The 23645-nt window shown below is 36.6% G+C and overlaps 1 protein-coding gene across 1 annotated transcript; it reads right to left on the reverse strand.

Annotated features, from left to right (window-relative positions):
- Nucleotides 1-2427: 2427 nt before the first annotated feature.
- spi1b (Spi-1 proto-oncogene b) lies at nucleotides 2428-10285 on the reverse strand. Its single transcript, XM_008405166.3, has 5 exons — nucleotides 9727-10285; nucleotides 9079-9169; nucleotides 7807-8003; nucleotides 5730-5880; nucleotides 2428-3628 (listed from the first exon to the last, which is right to left on the reverse strand). The coding sequence occupies exons 1-5, from the start codon at nucleotides 9766-9768 to the stop codon at nucleotides 3315-3317; spliced, it is 795 nt and encodes a 264-aa protein (XP_008403388.1). The 5' UTR covers nucleotides 9769-10285; the 3' UTR covers nucleotides 2428-3314.
- Between the last annotated feature and the right edge of the window lie 13360 nt (nucleotides 10286-23645).

Below are 23645 nucleotides of genomic sequence, written 5' to 3' on the forward strand. Positions count from 1 at the left end.
AAAAAACACCCACTGTTTCTCCATCAGAGCAATGACCTGGCTCCCACCACCACCCAAGCCTGGTCACGTCTGACCTTGAGCTATATTTCGACTATCCTTTCCGCACCACCTCAGCTGAATGATAGGCCTTGAGAGTGTGAGGAAGGGACGTGGCACAGGGGATATAATTAGAACAAAGAATTTAAGAGAAGGTTTTGTTTTGTGCTGCACCCTGTCACCATCTACTTCTAACAAGGAGACTTGCAAGGTGGTCTTTAGTTTCTTTTTGACTGTGGATTATGTCATCGAACCATTAAATTTCAGTGGAAGCTCAGTTGTAAAACTTTAGTTACAAATTGAACAAGTATTTGATGGTGAACCACTATTCTGCTACAGAGGTGGGTAAAGGTCTTCTGACAAGATAAGAGGTGTAATCAGGACACAAAAATCGTGTATCTCAGTTCAGTCATGGATCAGTAAGTTCAGTATGTTTCAATAATGGAAAAACAAACAAAAAAATGTATAAGAACTGACTTAACAATGTACAGTATATTGAAGTATTTCAAAAAGGGGTAGAATAAAACTCAATGGAAGTTTGAATTGAAGAGGAAATAAGCAAATGAAGCAAAGTATACATAGTAGGATTATTCAATATAACAATAAATCATTTAAAATGGACAATGTTGTAGTTTATGTATTCATACCAAATTTTTATTTCAAAAATGTACTCTTTTTTTAAAAATTTTTTTCACATTTTTTTCTTAAATCCATTGTACTTGAACGCACCACAAAAGCGCACCTGCTGGGGAAATCCCTGTTATGACAGTGACTCCTTTGATGGCAGCGATGTGTGGTTGAATATTTGTTGCTCCTGAAGCCTCTGAGACATTTGAGGCAGGTTAAACGCTGCAGGAAGCTGGACGTGGACTTTTGTCAGGCTTTCTGTACGAGTGATGTAAACATTCAGCTAAATGTCATTTCATGTGAGCGATCACTGTTGAAAAAAATCTTATATGAAACAATTTACCTTTGTCCATCATTGCTAAATAAGAAATATTAATGTTATGGCATCCTTTGGTAGTAAAAAAAACAATGCTGTGATCCTTCTGTACATGTTCATGCTAGTTTTCGTTGTGGCATCAGTGATTTTGTGAAAAAATTAATTATTTCTAAGCATGAATTTTGTTGCACTTCAAATAAATATCATCCAAATAGAGATTTAAAACAAATAGAGACAAATAATGCTCATCTTAAGAATTTATATATATATTTTTTTCATAGAACCATTAGATTTGGATTGTTCTTTGTATATTTTATTGCTTTTCATTTCTAAAGGCCATTCAAAGTTTTTTCTTGGACCTTTGGCTGGTTTATTGCACATTGAATTTCTGAACTTAATAGTTTTTGTTAGTTGTGTCACATACACTCTTAATCACAGAAGCTTAAAAGGCGTATAAACTCAGTTCTTATAAATCAGTTTGACAGACGGAACAGCATTCGAGCACCAACCAATGAGGTTGTAGTTGAAAATGTGTTGTACAGAGAAACTCACCTGGTGGAAACATTAGAAACCAACATTAGGAACCTTGAACTACAAACTACACATGGAAATAATTAAATGAATGTAAAAAAAAAGAGATGAGAGCTGTTTTAAAGGTTTTCCACAGCTGCAAACATGTCTTCAACATGTGTTCCAGCTCAATAAGTGGATCAGTTCAGTACACTGTATTTTATTGTGTCATGTTTCATTCAGTCCTTTCAAGCTGACCATTGTGGGGAGCTGTTGGCTCTCAAGAAGCCAAGAGTCGGTTTATATGTGCACACTGCACTGCACATTTTAACAAAACAGGTAAGTCCTTTTCAGAACAGAATAGTATTCCTTTGAGGTCTGCAATATTTAGTCATTCCTTCTATGTGAATTCTGTTACTGGTTTTAAATATACCACAAATAAAACTAAAATGTATATTTTCTCTTTATGTAAGGAAATAAACATGACATATCTCTAGAGAATTTAGCTAAACATAACCTAGTCTGTCTTTTATTGTCTTCAATGAAACACTTTCTCTTAACAAGGAGACAATAATTGGATACAAAAGTAAAGTTTGCCACTGCGGCGACGGACATGAAGAAACCAGACGCGTCACTGCAGAGTTGTCACAACAGCCACGAGCGGAAAGCCGATGCCTGTAGTTTGTTAGGATTCAGTTATATATGTAACCATTAAGTGACAAGACACTTCACCTCCTCAGGCCCCAATTAACCTCAAAGTTCCTTAAAGTTTAGCTGTTAAGCTGTTATCTTTAAGATGTAATGATAGATAATACACTTCATCTCAACAACTTAGCACTCTTTTAACTTCACATTTTATCTCTTCTTCTTTTCGAGCTTCAAATGTTTGCTGAAGTTGCCTCCATGTAAATGTTGCGACTAGAACAACACACACAATAATTAATGCACAATTTATTCTTTACAAGCAATTCTCAGTACAGTTTGTACAATTATTGGAATATAACAAGGCACAATATTACCTGAATACAGAGGATGTCTTTACACTTATTCCCCTCTTTGCCTCCAGGCTGCTTAAATACTAACCTTCTATAAAGAGGCTACATAAACACAGTAAATTTACACAACTAAGAGAACTTGTTCGCATGAAAAACGAGTCAAACAAAGTGGAGAAAATGAGCGAGGCCCAACAAAATGTGGCGGCCTTCTGCTACTCAAATTGATGCCGCTCTTATTAATGCACAAATCTACAACCTAATAACATTCAGACAGGTGAAGAAGAACAGAGTGACTGTCATAAGATAAACAAATTAGCGGCAGACATGAAATTAGTCTTACGACTTAACCATAGGATCCTCAGTAAACCCTATGGGCAAGTCTATTAAGTATTCTTAAATAAAAAGGCAAAAATAGAGGAAAAATGCTTTACAGGAAATATGAATGAAAGAAGAGGAACAAAATGTATTTTTAATAGCTTTGGTTGCTTATACTTATGAAGTTGTATTAATTAATCATTTATTTAATTTGTTTTGTGTTTTTTTTAACACCTCACAAACAAGCTACTCCCAGTTGTCAAATTAATTATTTCATTTTGTTAAAGCAACCCTTTTTATGCTTCTCCTTTGATGCATTTCACTGAGTTTGGCCTCTAAAGGTCTCTTTAAAACTCTCAGCAAGTGGTTTCCCTCCACCTATTCTCAAAGAACGAGTCTGGAGATCAGGAAAGCGGGATGACTAGCATAAGTACCAGACTGATACTGCACAGCATCATCTTTTTCATTTCTATAATGCTGTCCAACAGATATACACCAGAAACAATCGTTACAGTCTACATGTACGGTTTTCTCTCCATATGACTCTTCCCGAGAACCTCATCACTAAACTGGTACGTCAGCTTTTTCTTGATTTTTTTCACCTCGCCAGTTTTGCCATAATTGCGCAAGGCGCGAGCCATCTTCTGATATGTCATTTTTTTCCGGTTTCCCTTCTGGATTCCCCAGCGATGTGCGAGGGCCTCTTTGTGTTTAGAGGAAAACTGAAATGTCCCCTTGTCTCTGTCCACCCACCAGATACTGTCCTTCATGTCTCCATTCTTTAGAAGGTCCAACAGGAACTGGTACAGACGGATCTTCTTTTTGTTACCTTTGGAAATAACATGGTGTTGCGTTATTACTTACGATCTTTTGCCTAAATACATTAAGAAGAAGGACTTGTCTCAATATTTTGGTCATGTGTTTATGAAAAAGCCACCAGTTACTAAGCACATGTTGTGTCAATGACGCATCTCGTCACATTTTCAAATCACAAACACCCATCCTCCCCCACCCCGTCTTACTCTTTTGTCCGTTTGTAGTTCAGATAGAAACTGGCAACACAATATTTCTACAAACTGCAGTGCTTAAACAAGACCCAACTTAGACACAGCTAAAACCAACTCTCTATATCTCTTTCTCTCTGTATATATATTTATTATATTTTTTATATAAATATGAATATGTTCAAATAGCTTGACAAAAATATTGCTGACACTCACAGTGGTGGATTTAGCCAAACTTAAACACACAGGTGACAATCACATTTATGCTGAATGGAGAAAATTATCCCCCAAACATTCTAATATTGAAACACTTTTTTATATAATGTAATTCCTGTAATGGACAAGGCATAAATATATAGTCACATACCGCAGTTTTAATGTCCTCCTCAATTAAACATGTAAAACCAGCAGTGTCAAAAACAGATGTGCAACCAATTCCACAACATTTTTGCTTAAGTTGTCAGCAGAATAAAAAGCTGAGTAAATACACAACATGAACATGAAACAAAGAAGATAAGGAAGCTTTCTGTCTTTTCCCCTCTCACTTTGTTGGTCAAGTTAATCAAGATTAACATGTTATTACTTGATCGATCATAAATAACAATAACACAGCAAAATTCCTGATGCCTGAACAACCTGGAAGTGCTAACATATAAGCCGATGGGTGAACGTTCACCAAACTGTGACGGTTGATCCAAAAGTTTAAATAAAAGGCAATTGGACCCCCTTCCTTGTGTTACTTAAAGATGTTTCACTTCTTATTTTGAGGACTTCAGCTTTACACAAAGGAAACAAGTATCAAAATTCTGAACCCATGTCAAGACTTTAAGTATTTTTAATGAGATATGAAACATCTTCAGAGTTAAGTGCCAAGGCGCAGCTTAATGGGGCAAGTAGTAATCTTGCATTCAGAAGGTTGTGCGTTGGATTTCAGCTCTCTTCCCTGCCAATTGTCATTTTCTGTCTAACCAAAGTACTTAACCCAAGTTGCCGACCAATCTTTGTACAAGATGCACATTTCTTAGTGCGACTGGGTGGATGTGGATCCAGTGAATCAATTAATGAATCAATCAACAAATAAATCTTATTTATAAAGCATCCTTAATACTAAAAGCAGATCAAAGTGCTGTACAAAATTATAAACAATAAACCCGCAAAATGAAAAACTAAACCGCCTCTCAAATCCCTCCCTACCAAGTTCGGTTCTGCTGCTGTTGTGCTATTGGCAGAGGAGGGCAGGATGCAGTAAATACAGGCGTGTGGATGCAAACTCTCGCATCACGTCCAGCAGAGATGAACGATCTCTGCTGGACAGAGTTGCCCTTGCTTCAACCACAAGCAGGTGCAGAGGTGTTCAAAGAGACAGAGGAAAATATTTGCCCTCTGTAAACTCAGGGTCCTGGTAAGACTCAAGCTCTTGTGTGTAACAGGAACGCAGAAAGTTGTTTCTACAATGTATCTAGATGTTTTAAATGTGACGTCTAGATCCTATAAAAGGGGAAGTGAGGGCATCCTGGTTGTGCATTCGCTTCCTTGCTCTGCACTTTTCCATTCTGCCCCCCTTCTACAAACTTCCCTGCGGGGTAATATTACATTTTTTTCATTCAATATTTCCTACCACCAAAGTGTTTGTTTCATGCCATCTCCGGGTCACAAATAACAGTGGGTTCTGAGAATTGAACTAAAGGGCCCTAAAAAGTGTGCAGTTTAAATGGAAATAATTCAATATTGCCGATTTTTTTTAATGCAAATTGCCTAATTCAAATCTGCTTTATTACAGAGAGAGAGAAACAGAGAGAGAGACGGCTTTGCTATTTTAAGAGCAAATCTTTCTACATGCAAATTCTGGTTTGCAGACAATTAAGACTTATGAAAGGCTTTTTGAGAACACGTCACTGTGGATGTAAAAGCGGTATGAATCCTTACCGAGCTCTGCTGATGTGACATAAGGGACTCGATCTCTCAAGCACTCTTCATCTGACACTTCAAGCGGGGGACTCCTTCCTCCGTGGTCCTCATCATCAGAGCTGCGTTGGGATACCCGGGGCTGATATACAGTTCGAGAGAAGAAGGCTACCTATATGGGAATCAAAGAGTCACACATCAGTACAATTCACTTATAAACTCACTTGACATAAAAAAAATGCCTTAGAATAATTACATTATTTTTTGCTATGGGAATTATTCCTATTTATGTATTTAAACACAGATGGTAAATATTCTGTCCAGTATAATCTATCTAAAGGTTCAAAAGATTAAGATATCTTTTTTTTCCTTTTAAAATGTACACAGTCTTGTCATGGCAACAACAATAATCCAGTTTGTCTTTCTAAGAAGCCGCACTGTTGTAATGTCTGTTGGTTGCATTCTCTTGCCTAAATAAGAAAGATCTTCCTCTTACACAACAAATCTTATCTGGAAGGCGGCATTTGTTACTACAGAGCCAACATGTATTATCAATCACGAAGAGATATGGCGCCTCTCATGCCATCAGACATTGAAAGCACACAGGATAACTCTACATGAATAAATAAATAAATGACGGACCATATTTTAAATTCCTAATCTGAATCACTATCTCCGTTGTTAGCCGATTTTTGTTAAACCATGTTATCAAGTTTCAGATCACTCTCCAACACTTTTAAAGGATAGGAAATGTTAGATTATCCCTGTTTAGAACAATTAAAAAAATAATTATCAATTTCAGATTCACATTATATTTTATAGATGAAGTTCTCTGTAACTATGTTAACATTTTCCATTTTAAAATCTTTAAGATCATAAGATTGAATATATTTTTTACACTGTGTTCAGGGTGAAGTTACATTGCTTTGTAACCGACGCAGTATTTCACACCATACCCCCAACAGCGGGCAAAAATACCAAACTGTGTTGGGTTTCTATTATGTATTTCTCACTGCGAATAAAAGACTTTGGCACAAACTTTTCTCTGCATGAGCTGTGATGTGTGCACACGTCGGTGTCTGTGTGCCTAGCCGGGTAAAGCTTGTCAATCTATTAAAAACTACACAGTCAAAGGAGGACAATGGAGCTGCAATGGAACAACGGTTTTCATATTGTATTTTTATATGACATTTTTATTACTGAAGTGACACCTTTCATTTTCCCCTCGCTTAAATACACACACATTGTCTTAACATTCAACACGGGGAAAAAAAACTTTGAATTTCCAGTGAAACTTACAAAATTTACTGAAAGCACGCATGCTCTCTGCCCTCTGCAAATTGTTTGTAAAAATCCTTAAAATTTCCAGCTATAATCTGCTAACTCTGACATAAAGTGTAACTTTTGCAGTACATTTTGCCACATAAATACAGTGCTGGTTGTTTTTACTAATCATCTGCTATGCTAAAGGGAAAAGTAACTTGTAAAGTGCTGCAAATATGCAGTGCAGAAGTGAAATGGTTTCACACTTATGATGTTTATATGTCGAAAATGCTGAGCTGAAACATTATCCAAAAACTTGAGGCCTCTATTATAGCTCAATGGCTCACAAAAAGAGGCCGCAGCAAAAAGATGTGACTTCAAATGAGCCTAGCTGAGTCGACATTGTCTATTCAAAGAAAACGCTGTTTTTGAACTAATTAAAAAGAGTAAGAAGACTAAAATTGAAGTGTTTCTTGTAACCCAAAGATTCACTTCCTGATTTTAGCTCCGAGTCCTGAAAGCAGACTCTGTCTTTTTTTTTTTTTGTCGTGTGATTTTCATCCAAACTCCAACCAAAAATAAAACAAGGGTGTTTAATGGTACAAGCATAGAAGTGTGTATCAAACTTAAGATTTCTGTTTACTGATCATTTCTCTGTTATCTCACAGATAGAGCCGTGGCAGGTTAACATTAAGATCGGTCAAAGTCGTCCTCCTGAGGAAAACCCTACCTCAGTTGTAGTCATCGCCTTGAAAAGAGCTAACGTTGTGGTTCCACCTCACAACGACACAACCGAAATGTGTTACTCAAGCCGTTTGCTGACAGGAAAACTCACTGGTTGCTGCAGCACATGCGAATGTGCAGCTAGGTTCGGGTCGAGGAGGTTTTCCGGGTCGAACCGCAGGGCATCGTGTCGTATGAGCCCAGGTGGATGCAGGGCTTGGACACTCTGCAGCTCTGTGAAGTTGCTCTCTTGGAGGTTTTCAAACTCGACAGGGTGCACATGCGGGTGTGAATGGTAGTCCCAGTGATCTAAACAAAGGCAATGGCAAAAAGTGATAATGGTAGCAGCAGAAGTCTTTTGCTGTTTCACACTGTCTCTTATGTGGTTCTCAGCATTTTCAGCTTGTCTTCTGCTTCTGTCTGACGGCAACCCCCGGATACTAATTTAGAGTCACACCTCCACGTAAAACTAATGCCCTCGACAAAAGTTGATAAAGCGGAGACACTCATGTAGATGTCGGGCTGAGCACTTTTAAAAAAACCCCTTTAGAAGCAAAAGAGTTTCGCTAAACCCTGCTAAGTCATACTGCTTGTTGGACTTAACAACAAGGCCTACGCTTTGAAAGTGCAATTGTTAAATTGGACCTCTTCCGTGCTTCTGAAGTGTAAACTCTAACAAATTTAAAAATAGAAAGAGGGGGCTGCAACACAAACAAGTTGATAAAATCAAATACAGTACAAGCTATTTGAATGAAGCTAAATTTAAGAAAAAACTTTAAAGCCACTCTTTCACTACTACGTCCACATGAGCATTTTTCCATTACCTGATGCTGTTCCAGGGTCATTTTTGAACTTTATCCAACGCCCACATCAGACATTTCTTTTTACCATGAACTGCCTCCCACCTACACCCAAATTCAGTTGTTTTGGTGCAACATTCAAAACAGTTGATTTCAAGAGAAAGTAAAGCACCCTCTCATGTATTAACAAAACCCCAAGGGGCGAAAGTTGTTCTATGTCTGTAGCTGTAGCGGCCGAAAGAAAAGGCATCTGTTTCCTGTGTTTCCATACACCCTAATGTGGTGCGCTCCAGCTGCACACGCTGCATTCTTTTTATGTACAATAAACCAAAAAAGTTTGTGTTACCGCCTTGGGTCATGGACTTAAAATATAAAACGTCTGGAGGATTAGCTTGGTGAAGTAAAAAAAGAAAAATAAGATCTTCTGAACAGTAAGGCCAATTTGTTGGAAATCATCTGCCTTCATTGGATGAATAATTGTAAATAAAAATTCATATGTATTTGTTTCAGCTTCAAAGGGAATTTTTTTTTCAGTTTGACTACAATGTCACTGTTTAAAATATTTATGTTGAAGTAAAACTCACCTGCCTGGATATCAGGATCTAATACGTATGGATTATAATATTCTGCAATTTGATGTCTGTAGATGTCTGACTCGTACATTTCTTCTGTGTGCTGAAAGAACATATGGGAAGAGAAAAAACTGTTTTCAGAAACATAGGGAAAGAAAACAAATATTTTTTTACTCCTCTAATGGTATTTAATTCTAATACCCTTCATGTTCCTACACACATAAGTCTGTAAAGTTAATCAAACGAGACTTCTGTTTCGCGAAATCTTCACATAAACAATGCAGCTGCCTTCATTTAAATGAGATTAGAAAAACAATTATAAATTAAATGTAACCATGAACAATTGTGAGTCTTTTTTTTCTTTTTTTGTCCCGGTAGTTCTGAAACTCCCTCGAACTTTTGAGTTTCATTTTCATGTCGCCTGTAGTATAAAAGACTCTTACAATTTGTGTCTTCCACTCAACTTGAAGCAGAGACCACAATAAGTCAACTGATATGAAAAAAAAATCTAATATCCATTCTCATGTTTATGAAATAGTTTTCAGTCTTTGTCAAAGCTAGTTTAAATCAGACCGAACCAGAACCGCTTCACTTGTCACAACCTAAGTCTACTGAGGGTTTCGATAAAAAAAAAAAAAAGAAAGAAAGAAACATACTTACAGGAGGGATGAGGTAGCTCTCCATTCTGTATGGATGCAACATGGAGACTTCTTCTCCAGCAACCTGACTCTCAGACGCTTTGCTGGCAAAAACGCTCTCACAACCTTTCAAAACTTTTGTGGCACCATTGCACAATGTTTCAAAATTTCCTCTCACTCAACGAAAACCAACTCCAAAAAAAAAAAAAAAAGATGTCTCCCTCACTCTTATTGTGTAGCAGAAGCTTGTGACCTTAGCCGTGCTCGTAGGCCTGCTGCTCTGTCAGGCAAAGCCAAACTGAACGAGGCCTCGTTGTTGTTTGCTGGTGAAATGAAAAAGGAACTTTTAACTTCTGTAAAATGTCGGTGGGTGGGAGCATTCAAGTGTGCCTGCTGCAGGTTCCTGGCTATTGATGATTTGTCAGAGAGGATCATGAAGCTTCACATTTATCAGTGAAGAATATACTGTCCCCTCCCTCAGTGGCCAATCATCTTCAAGGACTCTCCTCAGCGACAGTTTCTCACTCAAAGATCTGCTTCACAGGTGATAAACACAGCCTACTGTGAACTGTGTGAATATATTTAACTTGTTAAACTTACACTCTGCACATTAATTTTAAACAGTGTTTGATATTTTGATGCACAATATCAGATCATCTATGTATGTTCATGTTGAAGTAAATTTTGAACACAATAGACAGTTTTTAGCGTTTTGGGAGCTGAAAGAGAGCTTGTTATTCACAGTTGTAAGAGTTTAAACCTCTGTCTGAAACATTTTATACTGTTAGCAAAAGCTAATGCAGGAAGTCTAAAATTAGATTTACCAAAACACATACTCCAAAGGTCAAATTTTAAAATATAAAATTTTTATGTAAATTCTCATCTGCTTCACCGATTAAGTTGTTGTTAACTTGTGCAACAAATCTAAAGGTTCTCCTTCCTGTTGCTAACACAGGAGACCCCCAGCTGAGCAGGAAGAAGCTTTGAGATTCATCCCAGAAACTGTGAGTTTGGGTGCACTATCTTTCAAACTGGAAATCAAATCTTTGAGGTCCCCAGTGGGGGAAAAAAACATGAATGCCTGCTAAAGTGGGAATTCTGGTTGGGAAAGTTGGAAACAGACAAACACCCCTGAGATTTTCATTCAATGTTGCTGTGTGTTCCTACACATAAAATCAGTTAAACAAGACAAGTTCTGACCACTGGAAAAAACTTGGAAGCAGTATTCCTTCCCATACATAGAAAAGCTTCATCTCAGTGCCTTATTATGGTGTGATAATGTCCATTGTCTGCTAACTGGGTGACGTATGTCATGGTAAGCCATCATGCATTCAGATTCTGACTGCAGACCTGAAACAAACAGAACAAAAGTGCAAACAGTGTTGTAAAAATGGATTGGAAACCCACTGCTTAGTATTGTAAACAGAAGGGATATTTTAAGTGGACTGATTATTTTGCCTTTTCGTAGCTTTGTAGTTTTGGTCAATTTGCACCAACTGAGCTTGTCATTGGTACTTTGAGAGCTGCACAATGAAAGTAATTTTCTGTTTTCCAATTACAGCTTAGTTTAAAGAAATGTGGCTATGTGACTCTAAAAACCAACAGGTGGCAGTTCAAAATTACTCTGGTGTCATCAAAGTTTTCAACATGCCAGGCTTTAAAGGAGTCATTAAGATCAAATAGGAACCAGATGAACAACAACAACAAAAAAAAAGAAAACAAAATTTTTTATATAAAATACACCAGCTTATTATCTGGACATTTCTGTGACCATTTATCCCATTAATTCCTCAGCACCCTATAAAAATAACTTGTATCATGCCTGGTGGGTCCAAATGGGAGAAAGAAGACACAAGTTGGTAATTTGTTGAATTAGACTTTAAAAATGGACTGTCTGAGTCAGATACACTGAAAATGCACAATCATACACATGACCACAAAGAAATACATTAAAATATGCATAACACATTTTCCCTTCCTTTTTTTCAGTTTTTCTCAATTCTGCAGTCTTGTTGCACCAACAGACTTCTTAAACTTCTTTAATTTAGCAAAAATAATAATAAGCCAGGGCCCCCCTGCCCCCCACACCATCCTCTGCAGAGCCACAACACACCCCCATGCACAGCTGGAAGATAAGATGAAGGTACAGTCTCTGTGTTGAAACCACTCTGAGCTGTGAATGAAGATTAGGATTATAGTGTTGCAGCAGTTCACAGAGAAGTCACTGTTTGGAACCATCCACAAGAGGAACTGCACAGCTCTTCTGTCATATTAGAAAACTGATAAAAGATGGTTAGTTTCTCATCTGTCAGCATGCTTGTGTGTAATACGCTCTGTTAAACTCTGGTCAAAATGTCTGGTTGACATTATGGTTAGGTGTCTTTGACAAGTCTCAGAGCAGGCTGCTGCAACAGCTGAAAATAAACACACATATCCTTTATGCTAAACTACCAGTTGAATAGTACAGTAAGCATGAGGCACAAATCTGAATGTGTATTATTAGGGCTGCTTGTTCAAGAGGAAGAATGCTGCTTTGTGATAAGACACAGCAGTGAATAGATTACTTACTGTGCGTTTAAAATACCAAAGTTATTTTGATCTCCTAACCAGGAGTGCAGAGTTCTCCTCTATGCACAAAGACAAAGTGTTTTTAAACATACAGAGAAAATGGAGGTGAATGATCACTGCATAATTCAGCAGCATGTGTGTTAGATAAAGATGTGAGTTTATATACAAGCCTTCCTGTTGATATGTTGTGAAAAAGCGTTTTTTTGTTTTGTTTTTTTAACTGAACTGTAGAGAGATCACCTTTGTTAGAGTCCGCTGTTTGGAGAGCTGTTAAAACCACACAGACTGTGGCCAAACCCCTCCACTGGTCCGTCTTAATCACAGCTGGCTGAGCATAACTGATACAGCAGCATTTTCCGACTGTATTAATACACAGAGAGCTGCTGCTGCTGCTAGACCAGCACTATTTCCATCATGACTATTTTTAGTTGATCCAAAACTACTTAGATTCTGGTTTGTTTCATGCTTAATACAACCAGAAAATAAAAAGTCGTATCCACATTGAGCCAATAACAGAAACAAAATGTTACTTGGCATCTATGAAGGTTGCTGAACATAAATGTAACATTAGCTCAATTTATCAGTCATTTCTAATTAGCAAACAAGATGGATTTGGGGAGTAGCTGTAGGTGTAAAGCACAGCATTTTAAAACTCCTATAAGTAGGAGTTTTAAAATGCTCCTACTTATAGGAGCTCCTATAAGTAGGAGTTTTAAAAATGTTTCTGAGCTTTAAAAGATAGAGGTTTTCGTAGAGCTTTGTGGAGATGCAACACATGCATGTCGGAGGAATTTTTATTTTTTTGTAGATTTTGGTTAAGAAAATGTTGAGACATTAGGAACAAATTAGCTACACCTGCTCAATTGCTTGTTAAACTCCGTTGCAAAATAGTCAATGACATGGCAGTAAGGACCGGTTGAGGCGACTTCCAGAAGTTTAACTACAGCAACATAACGAGGAGGAAAGAAAACACTTAGTGGTGGTGTAATCGTGTGGGGGTCATTTTCTTCACACCATGACCCCTTACCAACGGCGCATTATTCAATGTCCCAGACTAGCTGGGTATTGTTGCTGACCGTGCCCATCCCATACTCTAGTCCTCTTCTCGATGGACACCTCCAGCAGGGTAATCCACCACATTGCAAAGCTCAGATCATCTCAGACTGCTTTCTTGAGCATAAACTGACTCCAAAGATCTCCAAAATCCCCAGACCTTAATCCTTACGAAGCATCTTTGAGATCTTGAGGAATGAGAGACTTGAATTAGCAATAACTGCATGGCGCTTTTTTGTCAACACGGGAAAATGTTTCCAACACTTTGTTGAATCAATGCAAGGAAGAAGCAAGGCAGTATCAAAGGCAAAATGGGGAGAACATGCGAGTGCAAACTTGAACACTTTGATTCTAAGTTAATTAATAGTGACCAGTGTTTTTACAGATATGATTAAATCCAGATTATCTTTAATGGACATGGAGCATATTAAACTTACATTACTGCTCCTGCTACCTATTAACCCTCTACAGTGTTTCAGACTTTTTAAATAGACTTTATATTTTTATTTTGTATTCTTTTTCCTTTTTTTGCATGAGAAAGACTCAAATTGCATTTAAATACACCAAAACTATCCAGAAACTATCTAAGTCTCTTTCTTGCTCAAATCATAGACTTTTTTTATCCAGTGTTGACTGAAGCTCCTAAGATCACAAACATTTCTGGTAGTTTTCAGGCTTGCACTGTGATTTCCTCAGACTCTCTTTTCATGATTCCATTCATCATGGCGGACACTCCTACACTATTTTCACTTTTGTACCAAGAAATTGTATTCTTGGATTGTTGGACCATCTGCTGATTCAGTCTTTACTGTTCACTGAATTCATCCCTGTCCTTCATTTTGAAAAAGTCAGTCTCTTTGGACATAGTAGAAATAATAAACGTAAGAGCACGTTTTACTTTTGACTGTTCTACACAAGACAAGACAACATTTCAACACAATCGATCAAGAGAAAGTAAAAATATGAAATAAACCAGTCTTCATGTTAATTATGTTAGTGGTACGGATAAAGAGCAGGAGTTAATTCCAGGGCTGGGTTTTGTTGTGGCTTAACACTCTTAAGATTATTATGGGCAGGTTGCCAAATGGAACAAAAGAGTTGCAGCATTTAGAGATTATGGAGAAATTAACATCAACTAGAGAATCTCGACTTTGTTCAATGGTAAAAAATGGAGTCAGTGGCGTTTTTGACATTGGCCAAAAACGCCACTGACTCAATACAAAAATTGATCATATTTTTGTATGATCAATACAAAAATAAATAATGGTGTTGCCTAAAGCAGCTGTGCTGCTGACTGTGTGAACATTTCCCAGGATGATTAGTACGATCTCTATGACAGTAGACAGAGAGAGCAGCATAAACCAATATTGTTTATAGTTTTGCAGCGTGCACAATCTTTTATACAATATAGGGCAGTCATTTAGGACATTACGTTTTAATTCATACTTCAGGGGTCTTTCTTGATCTATTTTCTTCTGAGAATAAACATAGGGCATAAAGCAATTAATTTTGCTGCTAATAGCACTGAAAGAAAGATTGTTGTTAAACATTTTCTCTGAGATGAGGGAAGACAAACAAAAGACCAGATCCAGACACTATTTTCAGATTATTTGTGATCAGAACTGTTTGTTTGTTTGTTTGTTTTTTTTTGCTGTGAGTAACAAATGTTATGAAAAATGATCATGATTTTATATTAATCAGATAAGTAGATTTTTTTAACTATTGGCATTTGAGGTGTTTTGAAACATTATTTTATAGATGTCATATAGTCAAGAGGCTTTGTAATTTATTCCTTCAATCGTGTTACTTTGCAGATTGTCCTTTATTCCACAAGTATTTAACAGTCTAAATTATCAAAAAATATTATCAGTATTTAATTTGAACATATGACTTTTGAAGAGTTTAAAACTGGTTTGTTACTCAACTTTGCTACTGTGATAACTTTTCACCACAAAGTTTGGTTTTTAAAGGATGTAACTCTTTGTGTTCCTTGTGGCCTGAGTGATAAAGACATGCTGCGCACATTACATGCTAAACAAGAGTAACATGCTGCTAAATGAGGAACCTGGCTCTTGTTTTCAGATTCAGTTCCTTGAAACTTGCCTTTAAATGAATACATTTACGCATTATTTTGGCCAGGATAACCCAGACCTTGCCATGGGAGCTTGTTACATTGTTGGGATCTTTTTTGTGTCACTCGGTGGACATGCAGTTTTATGATTTCCAAACTTTTTGTCAACCATGAATGCAGTAGCCTCTTTGTTTTTTCGTTGTTTTTTAATGTTAAAATGTCTTTGAAAATGGTTGGTGAAGTTTGATTAAAGGTATTTAAATTTCTGATTTTGTTTCTAAACATAAAGAAAACAATAGTATGCAACAAGTTTCGTGATAGTCGCTGCGTGAATACGCCGTGTGATGGAGAATATTGTGAAAGCCAAAAAGTACAGCAAACAGATGGTGGAAGATAAGAATTTTAGCTTTATTTCATCAAAGTTCCTTCCTTACAGCTCAGAAATGTGCTACAGAAGCACCAGGACTGATTGTACATTCTCATTTTCAACCATTGAGTTCATAGTGATCTGCTTTTTTCTTTTCCATATTCTGCAGACAGATTGCAAATTATAAAACATAAACCACAACAGATCACATGCAACTGCAAAATAACCATGAGGCATATTTAATAGCATATTTTATCCTTTTCACTCACATTCAAAAAGTGAATGTTTTTATTAACTTTGTTATAATTATAATTATAGACATATAATGTAATTTTACATCAAACAGTCAATTTCAGTTTTGCTGATTTCCTTTTTCGTGGTATTTTTTTTTCTTACCAAATACAGTAAAAAATTTGCAGTGATAACACAGTGTCACAATTACTAATAAGTCTGAATCTAGACATTTGAATAATTTCAACACTTTCACAAATGCATCCTCGTCAACATTAAAAGTTGCAAATGAACCTGAACATGGTAAAAAGGAAGACTGCAAATATAAAAACCATAGTGTAAATAATATAAGTTTATGTAATACAGGCCTGTCATCACAAGTTTTTTTTTTCAGTCTGTTATCAGGGAATAGTGGGAAAAATATTTTATGTGTTTATGTTTGTTCAAGCCTTGAAGTTTCTAGGCTACATTTCAGCATGTCCCTGGATAAGAATAGTTAACTTTAAATGTGACAACAACAACAAAAAAAAACATACTGTAGACTTTATAAATTATATAAGGACACCAAATATTTTTGCATGAGCTCCAGACTAAGAAAACTAAAAAATAGATTTGCCCAATTATAGAATTTAAGAAAATATACTGTGATTTTTAAAACGTTTTAAGTTTTAAAAATTAAAAAGGCCAACACAAACCAGCACACAGTGAAAGTGCATGTTTTCATCCCCTTTCAGTCTGATATCACTAAATAAAATCAAGTGCAACCTATTGGCCTGAAATGACATGTTGTCAATAATTAGCAGAATAAAAATAAATCTGTTTGTGAGTAATTGATTTGCAGCGTAAAATATACAGGTGATCTGTGAAGGTCTCTGAGGTTTGTTGGGGGAAAAGTTGCATAACGAAGATAAAGAAACACATCGGACAATGTTGTGGATAAAATGAAAGCTGGGGCACAATATATCCTAAGCATTGAACACTTTGCAGAGCACTGTTCTACACATAATCTAAAAATAGAGTAGAGAGCAGCTGCTGGTCTACCAAGACATAGCTTTTCACCTTTGCTGACCTGACAGTATGTGCAAGAACATTAATCAGGAAAGCAGCCACGGTAACATAAGAAGAGACATTCAATCCAAATGGAATAATCTATTAACAATTCAGGGATTGTTAATAGATTAAAAACCTTATGGAAGTGTGACAAAAAAAATACCATTGTTGAAAGAAAGCTAGAAAAAGTCTTGTTTTCATTTTGCGTCAGGCCATGTAGACGATACGACAAACATTCTCGTAATCCTAGAGAAAAAATTATAAATACAAGATAATGCTGTTCAAATCATTTTCAAGTTATAAGTTATTTTCTGAAAAGTTACCTTAGTCTGTGTGCTTTGCAAAAAGCACAAGTGATTACATCAGCCAAGCTGGAATTCTCCTAATTCGTGACTAAAACATATTAACTTTAAGTGGAGGATAAAATGATAAAACCTTAAGCCCCGACAATGGATGGTCTGTAGCAGGTGAAACCCCACAACTAAAAAATATGCAGTTTTCTGCTCCTACAGTAATACACAAGATATACTGAGGCGTCTGCAGCTCTTCAGTTTATTTCCAAGAACACATTGTTCTCTGCCAACTTCTCTATATGTCCATTAGATTTAAAGATTTTAAGATTAAATATCTATTTGTCTTTGAAAGGTGTTGCTTTCGGGGGTTTTATTTGAAAGCTGGAAAAACTAACTAACTAACTAACTAACTAACTAACTAACTAACTAACTAACTAACTAACTAACTAACTAACTAACTAACTAACTAACTAACTAACTAACTTAATAAAGAAACTCAGGTGGAAAGGCTTTGAGCTGAAAATGTGTTCAAGCAGAACTTTAAAGGTCACTAGATGATTTCTCAAGGCCTTTCAAATAACTGCAAGTTATCAGGCTTCTTAGAAGTGAAATGCAATGAAATGAGGAGTGGTTTAAGATGTCTGCACGCATTATTTTGAAATTCCAAAAGTTCCTGTTTACTTCAGCATTCAGTCTCAGCATGGCTGGGTTCAGACATTTAAAGACATTTAAGGTGAGCTCTGCGTATTAGAAACTGACCAAAATAAACCAGTTGATGACCTTTTTCCGGGGTCACTGTGATGGAAGTCTTTTTAGTGCTCTTACATAAAAAAATGGCAGAAAAAAGTTTTTTGCACTTTCACAAGCCATTAGCTAAAAGAACTGTTCCTTTTTTTAAAGTTCATAGCTAAATTTATTTACTTGCTCCACGTCATTTGACCTCTTAATCTGAAAATTGTTCATTTTCAATAGAAAAACTTCACTGGGTTTGGTTTGTGAATTTCAATTTCCGAATGGGAAAAATCTGTGCAGTCTGTGACCTGTGACCTCGTAACTACTGCAGGGGAGAAACGCCATCGTTCTGCATCCACTGCGTGATTATTTTCCCATCCTTGAACAAAATGTCAGCTCAGTCTCATCTTGTTTTAGAAAAGCTAATTGCATCATTTTTTCCCAAATCAGACTCCTTTGGTTTTTGAACATCAAAATCTAAAAAAAAAAAGACAAATAAAAAACCCCAACGTTTTTCAACTATAAAACAGGACAGCAAAATAAAAATAAAAAATCTCACTGTAAACCCCAAAAACCCATCAACATTAACAGAGCATCACAGAGCAATCATGTTCTGGAAGATCTCTTTAAATAAATGTATTTACAGCTACAGGTTGTTAACAATGATGAAATGATGAAGCATAATCTAAATCATATGTACTTTCTTAAATGTAATAGAATCCTGTCATTTTATAATAATACATTTGAAAAATTGCTATTCTCTCTCCCCTTGCTGTTTGTGTCTCCAGCCTTATTTAATGAAGGTTTTATGAAACGTGCTTGGTGTCTTTAAAAACTAGAGGTTTTATTATTTAGTTTATTCTCCTAAATCTATGCACAATGTCCCATGTCAGTGGAGTTTTTGCCATTTGCGTGGAAATGTAGTTTGAGGAACAAGTCTTGTCTGCGAGCTTTCTGAACTACAGTGTAATCCAAACTATAGTTTGCATAGTTGTTTTTTTTTTTTTGGAAAGAAATGCAGTCTTTTTTCTTCAGAAGACGCTTGTTCTGGCTCATTCATTAGACTCGAGAAGAATGCATATCTGTTGGCATTCACAATGATAATTTCTGGACTGATTAGTTAATAGGTGAAATAATACAGAGTTTTGCATTGGGATAATTATTAGAAAAAAAATATCTCAAAATGGGCTTGTCTTTAGTTAAACCACTTTTGTGTATTTAAAATATTGATGAAGCCTTTCTTGAAGTCGTTTACATGCAGAGCTGGTAAACCAATATAAAAGAAGAGTTACAAGCTGGGATTAATGTTGTTGAGCATGAAGCTAAAAATTAAATAAAGGTCAATGATTACATTCACCTGTTACCACAAGATAGATAATACAGAAAAGCTATCAATCCTCTGAAATGCCATCAAAATATTGCAGGAACAGAAATTAAAAAGAGAAGGAAAAATGGTCTGGACTGAAAAAGGTTCACTTGTTCCATTTAATAACGCCTGTAAACTATAAGAATGAGCCAGTAGGTACAAAAAGTGAACTATTTATATGGAATACAACATCACAGATGTCCTGTGCTTTACAAGGTCTCTTGCTAAAATCATAAATAAAGTGAGGTTGTTCGGTAGGAACCACTCAAATCATTAAAACTTCTGTTGTGAATAAAATAAAAACTTCCAGAACCAATATATTTAAGAGTAAGTGTCATATTGAGAAATTCCTTTCTTGTGACCTGCACCTCCAGCCAAAATGGCTGCCTTTTGGTTTGGTCACACCACAGGGTGTAACTGTGCTTTTCACAGTTTTTAGTCTAAACGCTGTCACAAGATACGTATCTGAGCTGGCCAAGAGCTTACACAAGCATGCAAACAGTTGTGTTGGCACCTCTTAATCATGGTTACGTAGCTTGGCCCCTCGAGTCGCAGGCTATATGGAGGTGTCAGTGTTCGCATTGCTGTTTCTCCATACACTTATTTTAAGATGCCACTTAAGAAAACACTGTGTGCTGCTGGTTTCCAAATGCTGCTACTGTTACACTTTCCTTAATGCTATAAAAGTCTGTCATTTCGCAATATCTTGATTTGCCTGATCATATTTTTGACTAAACCCACAGCTATTTCTCAACAGGCATGCATACACATTTACAGTGCTATTATAATGCATAATTTCTGCTGACGACAGATGTATTTTTTTTTTCTGAACTTTGGAGACGTTTTAAAATCAGTCAGAGAAAAATTTACAGAATAGGGTCACAAGACTGTGCCCACACTGCTCTGCAGAGGGGAATGACACGCATGACCACTGACTGTGGAAAACAGGATACAGGGTACGTCGCAACAGGAAGTGTTGCACTCCTCCTTTGCTGAACATCAGTTTGGCCAGAATGACTGCAGTTTGATGTCCACACTCTGTAACTCCTGCGGCAGTATTCAAATTTCGTAATCGTCTTCGCTCACCATTTCTTCTGAGCCAGTTGAGTAACTCAGAGAAAGAAAAAAAGATAGAAAAAAAAAGGTTTTAGTACATTGGTTAGAAATAAGGGAAAAGATTGCAATTTTCTTTTCTTTTAAGTTTGTGAAGAAGCCAATAAAATGTCCCACAGATCACTTTACAAATAAATAAATCACATTTTGAATGTTTTTTTAAACACCGCCTGCAATTAACTATGCATTCAAACTGAGACAAACAAACATTCTGTTCTCCATTTGAAAATTTAAGAATATAAAATGAATGCAAAAATCTAGATACGTGAAGATAACAGACTTTGAAGAAAAAACAAACATTTTGCAGGATTTAAGGGTATGACTGAAACCTCACTGGCAAAACTGAAAATAAACATCACTGTGTTCCTTCAATCAGTAACATTTAGGCACTTCTTTAAGCAATTTCGTCTCTATATCTAAACTTGCAAAGCGCAAAACACTTTATAACAGCTGAGCAGCAATTTGTATCAAAGGGTTTTAAACCAGGAAAATCAGGAAACGCCCACAGTCTCGCTCAGAAGGCTGATGGGCTCGTCTCTTACCGTCGTCCTCTGAGCAACATCCAGCGGCGAACCTCCAAAGGTGTCGACCAGGGAGATGTTGAATCGCTGGAAGCAAATTGCCAAAGGTGGTTGAAAAATGCAAGCTTTCTATATATCTCAGTATTAGCAGGGGAACTAAAAACTTCCTTAATTCTTCCAATTTAGGTTGGTCCTGTAATGCTTCTGCTTCTTCTCCTTGTTCTTCTTCCTTATTAAAACAAGAAGGTGGCAAACTGTTCCTACGAAGTGAGTTGTCAAGGCTGTGAGAAATCCTGGTGGTACTGAATTTAGTTTGTTCAAACAAGCCCCACAGGTACTGTCTCGACTTAGTTGGAATAAAAAGAAAACATGCAGTGTGCGTTTTTTTCTCTCTAATTACTACATTTGAAGTTTGTTCTTTAATTGTATGTTTTCAAGTGCTTCTGACAAAGCCGTTTTATCATGAAACTGAAACAGACTGCATGCACCGTTGGGAAACTATAACAAAGATTATCACCATAATTTGAATTCAGTGGCATTGGGTACGTCTTTATGAGAAGTCAATAGTTGATGCTTCCCCTTTAACACTGACTTGAAATGCACTAAATGCAGAACAGACTGGCAAAATCTAAATAATCAAGCTTTTACAGAAGTAATTTGTAAAATGAGCGCTGCGTGGAGAAACAGAGACTCTTTGATTGCTAAACACAGTAGATTTCAAAAACATCACGCATGAAAATATCATCTGGAAAAAAGCAGACATCAGGTCAAAATTGTGACTTTATCTCATAAATAAATTATTACAGAAACTCTGCAAATTGTTTTGAAAATTTTGCATGAATAAGTTTTTTCTGTGACGTTTCTGTGACTCTGTGTATATTGAGCAAAAACTAGTCATAACTAGCTGCTTTTATAAACATTGATGCATAGCATGCTTTTTTTTACGCAGAAGCTCATGCAGGAGTGATTACAATTATAGTTCACTAGAAAGATTAAAAAAAAGATCAATTTCACTCTAATTTCTTTTTTAGCAATTTGATCAGAACCTAAAGTAAAACATTGAGGTAATTTGTCCAGTAGACGTGCAAAGTTGCTTTTTGCTGACGCGAGGGCTTCCCACTACTGTATTTCTAAATGAAAAATGGACAAACTGCACAGAACATTTCGGTTCTGTGAACGTCGAACGGTCCATGTCAGGGCTTGTGCTTCCTGGCTGACAGTCCCCCGAGGTTTCAGTGGCCATCGTGTGTTTCACAATGACATGGAACGCTCGCCTGACATGCAAGCCAAGGGGACATCCAGCCCTCTCACTTCTTATTCCTGATTCCTCATTTTCACTGGACTCCACAACCTTCAACTCTCAGACTGGGCCTGCAGATATTATTAGACAAGGGTGAATCACGAGGCGCATGGACATTCATACACATGCATACAAACAGTGGAACGGCACTTTAATTTTGTTTCTGGGGTTTTTTTTTTGTTCTTTCCCCGCAAAACAGATCAGCACGTAGCTCTGCAAAGTCTGGCTAATCTGCCATCTCAATATGTTCCACAATGCATGACATTAACTTTTTTTAAACTCTTAATTCCCAAACTACACACATAAAAAAAACAACCACTTTGCCCGAATTTACCCATATAAGGCTTTGGGCCTCGATCCCACCAAACAAGTGGTTCCTCTTTCTTTTTTGTGTATTGCTCAAGTCAGACAAAGATGAGTCAGTGCGGATATTAATCATGCTTTTTTGTTATCTTCACATCTCACACTGTTAAGTCCGCCTGTCCGTTAGTCTATTTTTAAAAATTGAGAACTTCAAACTTTGGTTAGTCTACAATTATTAAAAACCATGTCTCTGAAGATCAGTGTCCGTTTCTGCAACCTGTTTAGACCTCTGACATGATGTGACAAAAGGTCTGTCTTTGCTTTTTGACAACTATTTGGAAATTATTATATTTCCAAATATATTTATTTATTTATTTAAAGACGCAGATCATTATTTGTGGCTCGTTCTAAACAGTCTGGGAACAAATGGATATTTTGTGCACCTCAAATTCCTAAACAAAATCTAAACGGACGGCTTGTAAAGAATGTTCTTTACTTCATCTCAGGTTAATTACTTAAAGTATCTCCAAGTTTAAAACAGAATCAGTGCTGAGCCAAAGATATAAATACATGCCATCCACTGTATATAAATTAACATCTCTTGTCTACTGTTTCAACAAATGTTAAGCCACAAGTTATGCAGTAAATGCCTGTCACATGCACCACCTGGTGGTCGGGTAGTTAATGTGAAACATCCAACTGAGGAGAGGGAGGGAGCGGGGTGCTGACATGGGTTGTCAACATTCACATAAAGAAAATATTGTTATATAACACCTTTACTAATTCAGTTGTTCATATTTGTAGATAAAATTACCAAATAGCGAAAAAATTGAAAATCAGCAAAATCCAAATTATTGAGAACAAACATCTTAATTTGTCCCAATAGGAGAAATTCAGTTGCAGCAACGCCTAAATGTGCAGTGCTTTTGATTTTGGTTTAGCCGCTCTAATGAAGAGAATTTCCTTGAAACGT

This window comes from Poecilia reticulata, chromosome 3 (genome assembly GCF_904066995.2).
Source record: "Poecilia reticulata chromosome 3, P_reticulata-male-v2, whole genome shotgun sequence".
NCBI lineage: Eukaryota > Metazoa > Chordata > Actinopteri > Cyprinodontiformes > Poeciliidae > Poecilia > Poecilia reticulata.